This window comes from Neoarius graeffei, chromosome 13, assembly GCF_027579695.1.
Source record: "Neoarius graeffei isolate fNeoGra1 chromosome 13, fNeoGra1.pri, whole genome shotgun sequence".
Taxonomy (NCBI): Eukaryota; Metazoa; Chordata; class Actinopteri; order Siluriformes; family Ariidae; genus Neoarius; species Neoarius graeffei.
The window spans coordinates 29,891,270-29,909,374 of NC_083581.1; the positions used below are offsets into that span (position 1 = coordinate 29,891,270).

General features: G+C 42.8%; 1 protein-coding gene across 9 annotated transcripts in view; it reads right to left on the reverse strand.

The window, feature by feature from the left end:
• The window catches only part of hspg2 (heparan sulfate proteoglycan 2), a 272,884-nt gene that overhangs the window by 59,107 nt on the left and 195,672 nt on the right, over positions 1-18,105 (reverse strand). For all 9 annotated transcript variants that reach the window (XM_060937478.1, XM_060937484.1, XM_060937483.1 and 6 more), the window contains 10 exons: positions 14,801-14,936; positions 12,599-12,753; positions 12,250-12,379; positions 9,200-9,343; positions 8,708-8,842; positions 6,974-7,155; positions 6,675-6,870; positions 6,344-6,523; positions 2,153-2,413; positions 1,826-1,988 (listed from right to left, as the gene is read on the reverse strand). In XM_060937478.1, coding sequence (XP_060793461.1) covers positions 1,826-1,988; positions 2,153-2,413; positions 6,344-6,523; positions 6,675-6,870; positions 6,974-7,155; positions 8,708-8,842; positions 9,200-9,343; positions 12,250-12,379; positions 12,599-12,753; positions 14,801-14,936 — 1,682 coding nt within the window. The remainder of the gene's footprint in view (positions 1-1,825; positions 1,989-2,152; positions 2,414-6,343; positions 6,524-6,674; positions 6,871-6,973; positions 7,156-8,707; positions 8,843-9,199; positions 9,344-12,249; positions 12,380-12,598; positions 12,754-14,800; positions 14,937-18,105) is intronic.

The following is an 18,105-nucleotide window of genomic DNA, read 5'->3' on the forward strand; positions in this document are numbered from 1 at the left end:
TAAAAATAATTTCTAATTTCAATTCGTCAGACCTCGGGATAATTTTCCACTTCGCCTCAGTCCATTGTAAAAGAGCTTGGGCCCAGAGAAGGTGGTGGCACGGTGGTGTAGTGGTTAGCACGGTTGCCTCACAGCAAGAAGGTTCCGGGTTCGAACCCAGCGGCCGGCGAGGGCCTTTCTGTGTGGAGTTTGCATGTTTGCAAACCCCGTGTCTGCGTGGGTTTCCTCCGGGTGCTCCGGTTTCCCCCACAATCCAAAGACATGCAGTTAGGTTGACATGGGGCAGCCTTGGGCTGAGGTGCCCTTGAGCAAGGTACCTGACCCCTGACTGCTCCCCGGGCGCTCTGGTGTGGCTGCCCACTGCTCTGAGTGTGTGTGCACGTGTGTTCACTGCTTCAGATGGGTTAAATGCAGAGGATGAATTTCACTGTGCTTGAAGTGTGCATGTGACAAATAAAGGGTTCTTAGTCTTCTTAGTGTTTCTGGATATTGTTTATATCTGGTTTTAACTTGCATTTGTCGATGCAGTAATGAAGTGTTTTCACAGACTATGGTTTTCTGAAATGTTCCTGAGCCCATACAGTGATTTCCACTACACACACACACACACGTGTCTGCTTTTAATGCAGTGTCTCCTGACGGCCTGAAGATCACAGGCATCCAACGTCAGTTTTCAGCCTTGTCTCTTGCATACAGAGATTTCTCCAGATTCTCTGACTCTTTTAATGATATGATGTACCATAGATGATGTGATCCCCAAATTCTTTGCAATTTTACACTGAGGAATGTTATTCTTAAATTGCTGCACTGTTTGCCCACACAGTCTTTCACAGAGCGGTGAACCCCTCCCCATCTTTACTTCTGAGAGACTCCACCTCTCTGGGATGCTCTTTTTGTACCCGATCATGTTACTGATCTGTTGCCAATTAACCAAATTAGTTTTTTGGGGTTTTTAAGCATTACACAACCTTTTCAGTCTTTTGTTGCCCCTATGCCAACTTTTCTGAAACGTGTTGCTGACACTGAATTCAAAATAAGCGTATGTTTTTCAAAAAAAGACAAAGTTTTTCAGTTTCAACATTTGATATGTTGTCTTTGTACAATTTTCAATAAAATATAGGGTTTCCAACGATTTGCAAACTATCACATTCTGTTTTTATTGATGTTTTGCACAGTGTCCCAACTTTTTTGGAATTGGGGTTGTATTATTATTATTATTATTATTAGTAGTAGTAGTAAAATATACCAAATATATAAATATGTACCATGTAATATAAAATATTTATTAAAGGATGTCTAGGCCACATTTCCAGCATTTGCACTTCCAAAAACTCAAAGCATCATTTTTGGTTGTACATTTTCAGCAGTCAAAATGGCCGATATCTTTCTTTCCTTCGTGTTCATTTCCATGTTAGCTGAAGCCATTTTGCTGCACTCTTGTTATGGATCAGACAAATGGAGCATACAGTGTGTGTTAACACGTCAGCATTTCGAATAAGTAACAACACAGAAAGGACTGACAGCTGTTGCACATCTGGAATCACACTGAGTGGAAAATCTATTCAGGATGCTGAAAGTCATAGAATATTCATTACATATTTAATCATCATGTGCTTTCCAGATTACAGCTACACTGTGTAGCATCTATCTATCTATCTATCTATCTATCTATCTATCTATCTATCTATCTATCTATCTATGATTGACATCAGCAACCTGTCCTCCAACCAACAGATACAGTATAAACATGGAAGCAAGATGGAAATAAGGTTGTTTGTGCATAGGGAAGCATCGTGCTTGCACGTGACATGCCACCAGGGCTCACCTCAGAACTCCGTCTTTAATGTGATGATTGTGTGGAAGTGTTCCTCCTTCCTTCAGCCACTCCAGAACGATGTCCGGTCCTCCACTGGCTGAGCATGTGAATTCCACTGCACTGCCCAGAGCCTTCACCTCCACCTGGGGGGAGACGCGCACAGACAATGGCGCTACACACACACACACACACACACACCATACAGGGGTTAAATCAGACTCTTTACTCTAAACAAATCTTCCATTCTCTCAATTAGAGGCTTCAGACCGGAAAAACACACTTCTCAGACTCTCTTTGGATTCTATTTTCCATGGACTGCCAATCCAAGCTACTCACATCGTACAGACACTTTAGCGACAGCCTCACTCCTGCCCACTTTGTTGCTTGCCACACACTTGTAGGTTCCAGCATCGCTTGGGGAAGCCAGGTTGATCTGGAGGTCTCCTCCGTGCACCTCAGCCCGGGCGGGCAGCCTGCCGTCCACCTTGCTCCATTCGAAGCGCATCGGTGGTGTTCCATGTGCCAGACACTGCAGTCTGATAACTTCACCGACCCTCACCGCCACGTCATCAGGCAGGGTAGTAGTGTATGGTGGTGCTGAAAAAGAACCACACATACAGTATGTCACGGTTAGAGGATGAGAGTTCAATAAATCCTCTTCAATAAGCAGTGCAACCAAGTTGTGAAGGCCCTGGCCCTGCTCTGCCATGCTGGGTCCATCTCTCCCTCTCTCTCCCCCTGCCTTGTTGTACTTTGTTTCCTCTTCTCTCATCTTTCCCTCTATTAGCCTGTAGGTTGGGTTGTGGAAGTGCCACGCAGGTGTGGTCCAATTTGGGATAATGAGGAGGAGTATAAAAGAGCAGTGTTGATTAACTGCCTCGTTGTGCACTGCACTTACTCCATGCATTGCGTTACAGTGTCTTGCAAAAGTATTCATCCCCTTGGTGTTTGTCCTGTTTTATTGCATTACAAGCTGGAATTAAAATGGATTTTTAGAGGGTTACCATTTGATTTACACAACATGCCGACCACTTTAAAGGTGAAAATTGTTGTTTTATTTTGACACAAACAATAATTAAGATGAAAAAACAAAAATCTGGAGTGTGTATAGGTATTCACCCCCTTTCGTATGAAACCCCTAAATAAGAGCTGGTCCAACCAATTCACTTCATAAGTCACATAATTAGTTGATTAAGATCCACCTGAGTGCAATCAAAGTGTCACACAGTGGCGGCTGCTGGTTTTTAAAACAGGGGAAGCCCATTTTACGCATTCATCGTAAAACCTGTAGGCCGGATATCAAAGCATAGAAAGGTGTGCCCCATTAGCATAGTGAACTAGACAACCCCACCTAGTGGCAGAAAGTATTTTTGCTTGTACATTTCATGTTATAGTCTGGCTTGCCAGGCTAGTGCCTCATATCCTTAATCAAAAATATCAAACATCCAAAAATCACTGGCTATTCAACGAAGAGCCTTGAACATCATACCCTGATATGCAACACAGAGTCTTTAACACAACACCCAGCTGTGCAACACATCCTTGAACATCTTCTGCAACACAGTCTGGAAATTCATAACCAGGTAGGCTATGCAACACACAGAACCTTGAATATTATACCCAGGTATAACCTATAACACAGAGCCCACCATTCTCTTAACATTACTGAACAATATACACACTTCAGATTCATGAACATTATATGATGTACACTATTTATACACAAATTCTGCCCTCCGCTCCTTTTCCAGAAAATGGTCTGTGACCCTGTCATACCAGCTGGTTGTGCTTATACGAGGACCTTCATCGATGGCATGTTCCACCCTGACCCTCCCCAGACAGCTAAGTCTTGCACATGAAGTGACATGCTCATTGCTCGTTTCATGCCTTTTGTAAGCCCTTTTGAAATTCACCAGGTCCCCAAACCCATCTTTTGACCAAACTAAATTTCCCTGAGAGGGCTTCATCAAAAGACATGGCCAACAGTACATTTTATTAGTCACAGGAGACCCAGTCAACCAGTTCACATTTTCATACCAAGACACCTGAAAAGACCTGTTATGACCTGCTGATTTTTGAATGAGATAAAGCTTGGGCTTTGGTCTGCCTTGCTCTTTAATTCTCACTTTCTCCTCATATGGCAGAGTGTGTCAAAACGTTTTGAAAAAAGCATATCCACGACGTTTGCCATTATAGCAGATAGATACCAGCTGTTAGCGGCTAGCACTGCAGATTCCAATAAGGCTCAAGCTAGCCTATAACCAAGTTGATTGAACTACAAATGAAATAAACGAGTGAATTCACGAATGATCAAACTGATAGAATGGATGAAAGTTAACGGAGCACAACTAGTAATATTTACATTTATTTACAGAGTAATGTACAGAGACATCAATGAGAAGAAACATTTATATGAAAAGAAATTCGGACAGCACTTTGGCACACGACTACACTTTCTCGACATCCGCTAGGGACTGACTGATCATGCTTACCATGTTCCTCACCGACGCCGAAGTACAGCGACCGCCCTCCTCGTGTCTTTCAAACACCACCTCCAATAATCCTTTATCAGCCCGGCTTCGTGGCCCTCCCATGTCCCGTTTACCCCCAGAGATACCCGGCTTCCCTGGAAGTGACGATTTTGTCGATTTTAACCAATAACAACTAGCCGAAATTGGCTGTTCAGAGCCGTCTCGTAGACTGCAACGGATACCCGGCTGCCAGCAAAGGTGATTCTCATAGCGAACTGCAAGTTCGTCAGACATCACTCAAATAAGTTACAGGATGACATAGGGATAGTTATGAACGTAAATACAACCTTGGGCATATATTATGTTCTGCAAGTTATTGTTTTAATGAGAATTCAACGTCGTAGACGCCGCAGTTTGGGGAGAGAATTTTAGGGGAAGTTCGGCTTCCCTTGTTGTCTCTGAGAAATCGCCCCTGGTGTCACATGACCTGTCACATGATGTCTGTACAAATTAACCTGTTCTGGAAGGACCCTGACTCTGCAACACTACTAAGCAAGCAACATGAAAACCAAGGAGCCTCAAAACAGGTCAGAGACAAGTGGAAAAGTATAGATCAGGATTGGGTGATAAAAAAATATCCCAAACAGCACCATTAAATCCATTACAGCAAAATGGAAAGAATATGTCACCACTACAAACCTGACAAGAGAAGGCCGCCCACCAAAACTCACAGACTGGGCAAGGAGGGCATTAATCAGAGACGCAACAAAGACACCAAAGATAACACTGAAGGAGCTGCAAAGATCCACAGCGGAGATGGGAGGATCTGTCCATAGGGCCACTTTAAGCCGTACACCCCACAGAGTGGGGCTTTATGGAAGAGTGGACAGAAAAAAGCCATTGTTTAATAAAACACATTTGGAGTTTGCCCAACAGCATGTGGCAGACTCCCCAAACACATGGAAGAAGATTCTCTGGTCAGATGAGTCTAAAATTGATCTTTTTGCCCATCATGGGAAATGCCATGTGTGGCGTAAATCCAACACCCTGAGAACACCACTCCTACAGTCAAGCATGGTGGTGGCAGCATCATGCTGTGGGGATGTTTTACATCTGCAGGGACAGAAAAGCTAGTCAGGACTGAAGGAAAGATGGATGACACTAAATACAGGGAAATTCTGGAGGAAAGCCTGTTTGAGTCGGCCAGAGGTTTGAGACTGGGACAAAGGTTCACGTTCCAGCAAGGCAATGACCCTAAACATACTGCTAAAGCGACATTGGAGTGGTTTAAAGGGAAACATTTAAATGTCTTGGAATGGCCTAATCAAAGCCCAGACCTCAATCCAATTGAGAATCTGTGGCATAACTTGAAGATTGCTGTACACCAACACAACCCATCTAACTTGAAGGAGTTGGAGCAGTTTTGCCTTGAGGAATGGGCAAAAATCCCAGTGGGTAGATGTGCTAAGCAGAATAGAGACATACCCCAAGAGCCTTGCAGTTGTAATTGTGGCAAAATGTGGCTCTACAAAGTATGGACTTATGCATGCTCCAGATTTCTGTTTTTTCATCTTAATTATCGTTTGTGTCAAAATAAAACAATTTTCACCTTTAAAGTGGTAGGCATGTTGTGTAAATCAAATGGTGCTAACCCTCCAAAAATCCATTTTAATTCCAGCTTGTCATGCGACAACACAGGACAAACACCTAGGGGATAAATACTTTTGCAAGACACTGTACCTTTTTTCCACTACACTTTCACTAACTGACTATGCACTACACTTTTGCTTTGCTTTTCACTGACTGACTTTTTGCAAATATTTTCATTTAATAAATCATATTTTCGTTAAAAGATACTTTTCTGTGGTCTTCCCCTTCATGTTGTTTCCACCTTGAGCCAAGTGGTTCTGACTTATGGGGGCTTGTCCGGGAATTTTAGGAGCACCCAGTGACATCACGTCCAAGATTACCTAAATCCAGTCTGCTTGAATGACATTTCAAAATGGCTGAATGTCTTCAATTGGCCATTAATCGGAAAAAAAATGTCTCAACTCACTTTCTACATCCACCATGATGGTCACTTCGCTGGTGCCCATGTGGTTGGTGGCATTGCAGATGTACTGCCCAGAGTCCTGTCGTCCCACGTTGGGCAAGACCAGACTGTTATTGACTATCTTATGTCTCCAGGGAAGAGGTGCACGGAGCTTTGACCAGGTGATCGTGGGTTTCGGGAATCCTGGGAACAACAAATGTCATAAACACAAACACATTTCCTATATTCCGTCTTATTTGTATATCGTGACTGTACAACACCACATCATGGTTCTAGTTTACAATGAAGATATTCTGTAACCAGATTATCTATACAGTACAAGGTCCATATTTACCGTGGGCATCACAGTGTAGAACTGTAGTTGCCCCTTCCACTACAACCAGAAAAGGCTCACGGACGATGGCACGAGGCACAGTTGGCACCTGGGTTCCACCTTCTATAATCACCTCGACCCGGGTCTCTGATCTGCCCTGGCTGTTCTGTACTGTGCAAACGTACGTGCCACTGTCTTCAGGCCGTGCAACCAAAATCTGATAATAAAAAATCAAGAACAACAATAAAACTTGCCTATGCCTTATTGCAGACAACATAACACCAGCACACAGAGAGGATGAAAGGCGCATCGACATGAACCTGCATGACAGCGTTGGACTCCATGGGCACAGGGCTGCTCAGGATCATCTTGCGGTTGTTGTCCAGCCTGTGCCAAGTGACGGAAGCTCGCGGCTCTCCAGATGCCTGGCACTCCAGGTTAATGGGTTCACCCGCCTTCACCCTCACTGGTCCTGTAGGTGTCACTGTGGCTCTGGGGGGTTCTGAGGGAGACAGAGTGAACAAAGTAAAACAGCACAAACTTTTACCTCAACAGTGTCTCAAGTAGATTTTTTTATTACTGAGCTTATTTATTGAGATAGAATTAAATATATGTGCAAGAGAGACCATGTCATAAGATAAAGTGGCATTTTATTGGTCCCTAGATGGGGAAATTTGAGAAATAGAGAAATAGCATGTAAAAAGGGAACAACGGAGAGAAAATGACAAATAGGATGAATGTATAGAGGGATGGTCAGGTGGAAAATTGTGTGCATAAATAGCTAGTTGGAGTAATGGATGCATAAATAAATTCATGGATGGATAGATGAACGAATGAATTGATGGGCAGGCGGACATTCAGGAAGATGATTGAGTGAATAGGTGTGGGGTGGGAGGACAGTTGGGTGGACCAATGAAGGGATGGATGATTGGTACATGGTTGGTTGGATAGTCAGGTGGCTGGCTGGATGGATGCATGAAGAGCTGATTGGATGGATGGATGATGAATGGATGATCGTTCAGGTGGATGATTGGTAGATGCTTGGGTGAAAAGTCAGGTGGCTGACTGGATGGATAGAGAGATGGATGGATGGATGGATGGATGGATGGATGGATGGATGGATGGATGGATGGATGGATGGGTGGCCAGTCAGGTAGACGGTTGGGTGGAATGGATGGATGGATAGTTAGATGGCTGGCTGGATGGATGGATGGATTAATGGATGGTCAGTTGGGTAGATGGTTGGGTGGATAAATGCATAGAAGGCTGCATGGATGGATGGGTGGGTGGACATATGTATGGCTGGATGAATGGATGGTCAGTTGGGTAGATGGATGGGTGGATAGGCTGACTGGATGGATGGAAGCATGGGTAAAGAGATGGGTGAATGATATATGTACGTATGGATGGATGGGTAGAGAGATGGGTGGATGGATATATGGATGGATGGGTGGTCAGTCAGGTAGATGGCTGGCTGAATGAATGGATGCATGGATGGCTGTTTGGATGGATGGCTCGATTAATGGATGGTCGGTTGGGTAGATGGTTGGGTGGATAGATGCATAGAACGAGGCATGGATGGATGGACGGATGAATGGACGGACATATGTATGGCTGGATGAATGGATGGTCAGTTGGGTAGATGGCTGGGTGGAAAGATCCATGAAAGGATGTATGCATGTATGGCTGGATGGATGGTCAGTTAGGTGGATGGCTGGCTGGATGAATGCATGGATGGATGGTCAGTCGGTTGGATGGATGGCTGGTTGGATAGATGGAATATTGTATTGGTGGATAGTGGAATGGAGGGATTGATGGCTAGTAGATGGCTGTGTGGACAGTCAGGTGGCTGGCTAGATGTATGGATGGATAGTTGGGTTGATAGGATGGTTGGATGGATGACAGCCAGACTCCATTAAGCCCATACAGGAAATTATTAAAACAGCAAAACATAGCACAGTGAAAGAAGGAAATACAGATATCACATAAGAAATAAATATTTAATACAATAAATGCAGGTGTAATGTTACTGTATTTTGTTCCACCAATCATACCTCTGACAATCAGAGACGCGATGCTGTGTGTGACTCCGTACGGGTTGCTAGCCACACAGCGGTATGCACCCTGGTTTGCTGGCTGAGCACTGGAAATGGTGAGCATTGAACCATCTGGACTGATTTCCACATTATCTGCAATAAAACAATGATATTTAATTATCAACATTTATAACTGAATACACACACACGGTATTGGGGCATAATATACAGTGAGGTCCTGACTAAAATTATTTTTTAGTCACCTATCTATAAACGGATAAAGGGTATAATGTGTTGTTCTTCAATTATTATAAAAATTTTAATCTTTTGCAAATTGCTATAGTATATAATAGGAATAAAATATCTCATGGCAAGCTGTTACTGTAAAATAATCAACTTTGTGTTGATAACAGTAACTCTGTTACTGCATCATACTTCATCACCGATTATTTTCTGAAAAACATGTCGGTGCGTCGTGTTTAATTCCTTCAACAAAAGGTGCATGTTTACCTTGTAAAGGCTCGTTAGTAGAAAGTTTCCACTCCAGACGGACAGGCTGCGCTCCGGTGTGTAATCGGCACCTGAAGCTGGCCGACTCGCCCTTCTTCACTATTATGCTGTGGGGCTCGATGGAGATGATCGGGCTCTGGTGACCTTTTCCACAAGCAGAGCACAATAATCATTACACAACTGCCCATGATATAATATGATATACACCGATTAGCCAGAACATTATGACTACTGACAGGTGAAGTGAATAATTATCTCATGCCAATGGCACCTGTCAAGGGGTGGGATATATTAGGCAGCAAGAGAACGGTCAGTTCTTGAAGTTGATGTGTTGGAAGCAGGAAAAATGGGCAGCATTAACTTTTTCAGTAGTTTGTGCTACAGTTGCTCTTCTGTGGGATTGGACCATATGGGCTAGCCTTTGTGCCCCATGCGAATTAACGAGCCTTCGACACCCATGACTCTATTGCTGGTTCTCCTTCCTTGAACCACTTTTGGTAGGTACTAACCACTGCATACTGGGAACACCCCACAAGACGTGCCATTTTGGAGATAATAATAATAATAATAATTATAATGTTCAATTTATATAGCACCTTTCTCACACCCAAGGTCGCTTTACAATTAAGGGGGGGAAAAAAAGTCGACCAAAAGAGGGTCAGAATGTAATTCCAATGGCGGTGCTACCACAGTCCCACCAGGCGCATGAAGATAAATCCCACACCGCCTGCACAGGCAACATCGCTCGGAACACCGCGCCATGGATCCACAAAGCAAGCACAGAAGCACTGGTATGTCCCAAACCACCTGCACAGTCAGCACGACGCCACTGGGCAACATTGCTCGGCACGCCGCACCAAGCACAAAAGCACCGCCGCACAGAGCACTGGACAACCCAGAGGCTAACTAGATAGAACTCGACGCCAACGGCGTCGATGGGGATGCCTCTGCCCGGCAGACTACACGCCTTATTAAGTTGTGATTTGGGGACGGACATTTGACCTCACAGTAATCTTGACCTGGTGAAATTACTTGCATTAGCCTTGGAGATACTGTGTTCACAAGGTTTTCGGACAGACATTTGACCTCACAGTGACCTTGACCTTAGACCTTTTGATCTCAAAATCTAATCAGTTCATGTTTGTCCCAAAGCGCACAAATGGTAGCCTGGCAAGCAAGACTAAATTACCATTTGATCTCAAAATCTAATCAGTTTATCTTTGTCCCCAAATGCACAAATTGTGAAAGTTTGGTGAAATTCCTTTGATTTGCCTTGGAGATATTGTGTTCACAAGGTACTTGGACAGACATCTGACCTCACAGTCACCTTGACCTTAGACCTTTTGATCTCAAAATCTAATCAGTTTATCTTTGTCCCCAAATGCACAAATGGTGAAAGTTTGGTGAAATTCCTTTCATCTGCCTTGGAGATATTGTGTTCACAATGTTTGCGGACAGACATTTGACCTCACAGTCACCTTGACCTTAGACCTTTTGATCTCAAAATCTAATCAGTTCATGTTTGTCCCAAAGCGCACAAATGCTGAAAGTTTGGTGAAATTCCTTTCATTAGCCTTTGAGATATCGCGTTCACAAGGTTTTGGGACGGACGGACGCATGGACGGACGGACAACCCGAAAACATAATGCCTCCTGCACCTTACGGTGGTGGAGGCATAAAAAGAGCAACAAGCTCACTGCAGTCCATAGCGAGGAGCACAGGCATCACCCACAGCGCACCAAGGCCTGAAGGGAACCGACGCCCAAAATTGGATCTGGAGCTACGCCACAACCAGCGGACAAAACGCTCAAACCAAAAAACAAACATCAAACTACACAAATACAAAAAGAAAAGGAAAAAAATTGGAAAAATTCCGGTGAGAAGCAGCAGCCAAAACGCGCACGGCGTACTCTCAACTGGAAACGGAAGTGTAATGTACCCCAGTCATCTAGCCAACACAATTTGGCCCTTGTCAAAGTCGCTCAGATCCTTACGCTTGCCCGTTTTTCCTGCTTCCAACAAATCAACTTCAAGAAATGACTGTTCTCTTGCTGCTTAATATAGCCCACCCATTGACAGGTGCCATTGTAATGAGATAATCAATGTTATTCACTTCATCTGTCAGTGGTTTTAACGTTATGGCTGATCGGTGTACATTACTGTGCAAAGTCTAAGCACATGTAAAGAAATTCTGTAAATCCCAAGTGCCTTCAAAAGTAATGAAACGAACCATTTCTACGAAGTATGCGATGGTAAAAAGTACTAAACTTAACCAAATCAATATTTGGTAGGACCACTCTTTGCTTGTTTCTCCCTGCATCTTGGAGAACCTGTCCTAGTTCTTTCTGTTCCTGCAAGTAACACCAGGCAGCCTGCATTAGGTTTTTATCCGAAAAGTGGTCTTTTACTTTATTGAGTGGGGAAGTCATGGCCTAATGGTTAGAGAAGCAGGTTTTGGACCAAAAGGTCGCTAGTTCGTTTCCCTGGACCAGCAGGAATGGTTGAAGTGCCCTTGAGCAAGTCTGCTAAATGCCATTAATGTAATGACCAAAATTTGCTCTTTTCTGTTGGCACAGTAATGCCTAAAAATGACAGGGATAGATAATTTCTTTCTAGCCCAGACTATAAATCCAAGCAGTTTATAGAATTAATTTTTCAGCACGTTACTGACATCCTCATCATCAATGAGAAAGCACATCATCCTATCATCGCTGCTTCCCCCTAAAATGCCTTCTAAATGCCTTTAGAAACTAAAAATAGCCATGTAAAAAATAAACATACTTGAATAATGATGCCTTGTATGGCTCTCCTAGAACTGTTCAGGGATTAAGAGGCCTTTCTCATGAACAAAACACTGGCTGTCTGGAAGTTCATAACATTCCGGTTACTAGCCTTAACTGACGTGTTGCCTTTGGAGAAAATATGTATTTTATGAGCCTGGATGTGAGCTGGAAAACATTAAAAGGGTTGCCTGTACAAAAATCCTCAGACTAGGTGTGCTCGAGAACTGTTCTTAAAATAGAGAGCTCTTGTATGAGCGAGGTGCTTACGGACGGCCTCGGAGGTAACGGAGACGTAGACGGTTGCTTGGCGAGTGTTTGGGCCTCCATACACCCTGCAGATGTACTCTCCAGAGTCGTCCGGGGACGCCTGAAGAATACGCAGCTTCGATCCAATAACCTAAGACATACACTCAGGTCTGAGTAAACGCTTGGGAAAAACAACCAAAACAAAACCGAGATGGAATTCCTGGTTATTTCTTATTAACTTTCATGCTGCTGTGATATGATGCGCATTATTGCTCTTCTGCTGTTGCTACTGTTCACATTTAATAGTCATATAGTATCTTAAACTGAATAAAGCTGAAATGAAAATGAGACATCGGTGGTCAAATCAAACCTGGTGGTTAGACGAGAGGCCTAAGCCACTGGCCCTGCTCCATATGACAGAAGGTGGAGGGCTTCCTTGGACGACGCAGTTCAGTTCCAGCGTCTCTCCCTGCACCACAGTGCTAGATGTGCTTTGGATGGTGACATCAGAGGGGACGGTCTCACCTAGAAGCAAATAATTCATCCGTTGAGATTTACTTTGCGTCGTTTTTCACACCACAGCTGGTGTTTATTAGAGTTGAATTCATTCAGTTGAGACAACTCTGAGATTACCATAAATTGCAAACACATTACTGTCCCGATTCAGTTGCAGCAGTTCTGGTTATAACCATGCAAAACACATTCAATTGGGAAATACCACTATGAACCGTGAAGCCTCTAATTTTCAGCCATGTTAGTTTACTTATTTTATTACACAAGCTGAAAACATGCCTAATAAACTCTCACCTTCACGCCGGCGGCAGCCTAATTACCAGCATGTGTGGCAAAATCTACAAACAGCCCCTAAATATAATTTTCATTTGGAACATCTGCATCATACTGAGTAAAATCAGGCACGTACAAGCAGGCCTGGCTTTATTTATCGACAACAGCAGGTCTAATTTATGCAAGGTTGCACAAGTTTAAATTACAGAACCAAATTTGTACATTTCAGGCAAAGAATATTTGAATAACCAGTTTTTACAGGCATTTAGGAATATTTAGGGTCCTTTTGATATCAGAAAATGATATTAGTAGCAATAAAGTGCTCTAAAAATATTGGCACCCTTTAAAATGATTATTGAAAATTAATTTATCTTTGATCAGGGTTATGGTGGATCTGGAGATTATCCCGGGAGCACAAGGAGTGAGATGGGAATGAACGAACAAACAAACAAAAAATTCTCATACGAACTTGCCAGGATGAGGTCGCGTGCATATAGGCTGCCCACACAATGAGAACAAGCGTGCTCTAAGAGCACAATATCCCACGCTGGCAACTAGGCCATAACTCTGGTAAAATACGACTGAATTGAATGAAATTACAATATGTCTATTACCAACACATACCGGTAACAAAGAATCCTGTCAAGTTTTGTGAAATTCCTCCAAAAATTGTGAGGAGTTGATTTTCAAAAGGTAAGTACCCTTCCCGGGATGGACAGACAGACATCGTCACGACATAATCCCCCTTCGGGCCTTTCGGCCAGCGGGGGATAAAAATTGTGAGGGAAGTTGATTTCAGAAAGCAAGCACACCTTGATGAAATTGTCAAAGTCCAAGTTTGTTAATAATCAAGGGCATACCTCTGGTAAAATCTGCCCAAATTAAATGAAATTTCAATATGCGTACAACTGTCATATAAAAAAGCCTTTCACCAAGTTTGGTGAAATTCATCCACAAATTGTGAGAGGAGTTGATTTCAGAAGAACGTACGCCCTCATGAAATTGTCAAAGTACAAGTTATTTAATCAAGGGTCAAAACTCTGGTAAAATTTTCACAAACGAAATTAAATCTCAATATGCGTATTACCGTCATAGAGCAAGGCCTTTGGTCAAGCTTCGAGAAATTCGTCCACAAATTGTGAGAGGAGTTGATGTCAGAAGCCGAGCACACCTTCATGAAATTGTGAAAGTACAAGGTTGTTAATCAAGGCCTGTAACTCTGGTAAAATGCGACCCAACTGAACGAAATTACAGTATGCATACTACCAACATATAACAAAGAATCTTGCCAAGTTTCATGAAATTCTTCCAAAAAATTGTGAGAGGAGTTGATTTCAGAAGGAAAACACACTCTCATGAAATTGTCAAAGTACAATTTTGTTAATCAAGGCCTGTAACTCTGGTAAAATGCGACCCAACTGAACGAAATTACAGTATGCATACTACCGACATATAACAACGAATCCTGCCAAGTTTCATGAAATTCTTCCAAAAAATTGTGAGAGGAGTTGATTTCAGAAAGTGAGCACCCTTCCCAGGATGGAGGGATGGACGAAAATCGCCACGACATAATCCCCCTTTGGGCCTTTCGACCAGCGGGGGATAAAAAAGGTAGGGATGCCAATAATTTTGAAACCACTGTTTTGTAGCTTGAAATATCACCCATTGCATGAGTTATATTCTTCTTCCATATTCATCTTTACCAAGGATTCTAAATGGCATTGCATTTTGCTCAGTGAATTGTCATACTGCTCAAAATGTGATGTTTTTTTTTATTTTATTTTACCTTTAATCACAGTGACCTCAATAACAGCCTCGGAGGAGCCGATGGCATTCGTGCCGATGCACAGGTATGTGCCGGCGTCGGATATCTTCATATCCGGGATGAGCAGTGTGCCGTAGTCAGTGCGCTCCGTTCGAGCCTAGTCAGGTTTAGGAGGAAATTAATTCATTACAACACAAAAAACTTTCAAAGCTCTCATGTTCACATTAAACACATTTATCCATTTTCTATTGTGAACAATTTACAACATTTGTTCTTATTCTTACCTTGCATCGCCTGATCAGGAATACACGCTTTCACAAGACGTTATGGCATGTACTCATTTAATGAAGTGATTAGTGTGATAGCTGTAGTAGCACCTACATTATTAATTTGTATGATGGTTTCACTTACCATGTCTCATGTACTACATAAGACATAATCGTTAAGCTTAAGTTCTTGACTAAACAGTAAATATAACTAATGGCAATTATTAATAGCATTATTAATAAGGTTGGTTAGACATTTTGCAAAGTGATGTGTGATAATTAGCGTGTGGTTAGAGCTACAAGGAGAAATCCTACGTCTTCCTTTTCTAATTATCTTTATCTTTCTACTTAATTCTATTGTAATTTACTTAATCCAGTCAACAGCACCACCTTTAACATTATTCTCCCAAAGACCAATATTCTTAGCTGTCAATATCACATTAAAAGTAAAGGTACAATGAACCATTTTTGTAATGTTTGGTGCGATTCTCATCTGACAGCAGCAATCAATCAATGAAGTATTTCTCTGTGGCTCCAACTTTCAACCAATCAGGATGAAGAAGGCATCTCTACTCGCCCGTCAATTCAGAAAGCCCTGCCTCTTGCGCCAACATTCAAGCATTTTAGTTGAAACTAAAATCTGTAAAGGTCCACAGTCGCTGCCAAAAGTTTTGAGACTGACACAAATTTTGGTTTTCACAAAGTTTGCTGCTTCGGTGTTTTTAGATCTTTTTGTCAGATGTTTCTATGGTATACTGAAGTATGATTATAAGCGTTTCATAAGTTTCAAAGGCTTTTATTGACAAATACTTCAAGTTTATGCAAAGAGTCAATATTTACAGTGTTGACCCTTCTTTTTCAAGACTCCTGCAATTCGGCCTGGCATGCTGGATATCAGCTTCTGGGCCAAATCCTGACTGATGGCAACCCATTCTTGCATAATCAGTGCTTGGAGCTCATCTCATCTCATCTCATTATCTCAAGCCGCTTTATCCTTCTACAGGGTCGCAGGCAAGCTGGAGCCTATCCCAGCTGACTATGGGCGAAAGGCGGGGTACACCCTGGACAAGTCGCCAGGTCATCACAGGGCTGACACACAGACACAGACAACCATTCACATTCACACCTACGGTCAATTTAGAGTCACCAGTTAACCTAACCTGCATGTCTTTGGACTGTGGGGGAAACCGGAGCACCCGGAGGAAACCCACACGGACACGGGGAGAACATGCAAACTCCACAGAGAAAGGCCCTCGCCAGCCCCGGGGCTCAAACCCAGGACCTTCTTGCTGTGAGGTGACAGTGCTAACCACTACACCACCGTGCCGCCGTGCTTGGAGCTGATCACAATTTTTGGGTTTTTGTTTGTTTGTTCAATTGCTGTAAAGGCGACTTCAGGGTGCCCAAAAAAGTCCAGCAATTGCCAGGACTGTCTCCTAAACAGGATTCAGCTACGGGATCGGGTCACCACCAGTGCAGAGCTTGCTCAGGAATGGCAGCAGGCAGGTGTGAGTTCATCTGCATGCACAGTAAAGCGAAGACTTTTGGAGGATGGCCTGGTATCAAGAAGGGCAGCAAAGAAGCTACTTCTCTCCAAGAAAAACATCAAGGACAGATTGACATTCTGCGGGACGTACAGGGATTAGACTGCAGAGGACTGGGGTAAAGTTATTTTCTCTGACGAAGCCCCCTTCGGGTTGCTTCTCATCCAATGGAGTGGGCTCACTCACAATTTTGCCTCAGAACACTTTCATGAATAAAGAATGGTATCAAAACATCCTCTAAGAGCAACTTCTCCCAGTGATCCAGGAGCAATTTGGTGATGAACAATGCTTTTTACAGCATGATGGAGCACCAAGTCACAAAGCAAAGTGATAACTAAGTGGCTTGGGGAACAAAACATTGAAATTTTGGGTCCATGGTCAGGAAACTCTCCAGATCTTAATCCCATCTGTGGTCAATCCTCAAAAAGCGGGTGGACAAACAAAAACCCAAAAATTGTGATCAACTCTAAGCACCGATTATGCAAGAATGGGTTGCCATCAGTCAGGATTTGGCCCAGAAGCTGATATCCAGCATGCCAGGGCAAATTGCAGGCGTATTGAAAAAGAAGGGTCAACACTGTAAGTATTGACTCTTTGTGTAAACTTGATGTATTTCTCAATAAAAGCCTTTGAAATGCTTATAATCGTACTTCAGTATACCATAGAAGCATCTGACAAAAAGATCTAAAAATACTGAAGCAGCAAACTTTGTGAAACCCAAAATTTGTGTCAGTCTCAAAATTTTTGGCCACGACTGTAGCTACATAAAATTACTTGCTCACAAAGATCCAGATTAGCACCAAACATGACTGACAGCTGTCACTTGTTTATTTCACGGCTATAAAGACAATCTGAAGTTATGATTTGTTTCGCACTGGCACTTCATGCTGCCACTTTTGACTAGCGCCGTTGACGTATATTTTCCTGCCTAATTATCCTCAAACATTCTGGTTTTGTCATAAAAAAAATTTAAAACGCTTCTCTTTCTTTGATGAGCTGCCTTTAGCTTTATAATTTACATTCAAATGCATGTGATTGCATAAACTGTAACAGAGAATTTTCTACAGAAAACATGTGCCCGTGTCTGGATCTGGACCACCAGTTGATGAGCCATGGGTCTAGATGATACCGGTACCTCGAATTGACAAATTAGTTTGCCACAAAGGACAATGCATTTATAAGAGAGATGAACACATCACACCTGTGATTCTACATCACTGCCATAATAGTGTTTATTCCTGTATACACAAGCTGTCAGATTTCTCCTGCTTCAGCTAATGGCCACGTTTTTCAGTGTGATTTGCGTGGGGTGTGAAAGCGTAAGGTGCAGATGCTCAAATTAATGAGCATCTGAATGCATTCACAACTTTTCAGAGCAGCCTGAGCTTTTCACACAGCAGATACACCCAAACCTGAGGAAAAGCTAACACTGTACAGTGGGCAGAACACAAAGGCAAAAGAAATACACTATACAGCTTCAAAAAAAAAAAAACCTTCCTGTACCATAATAGAGTGT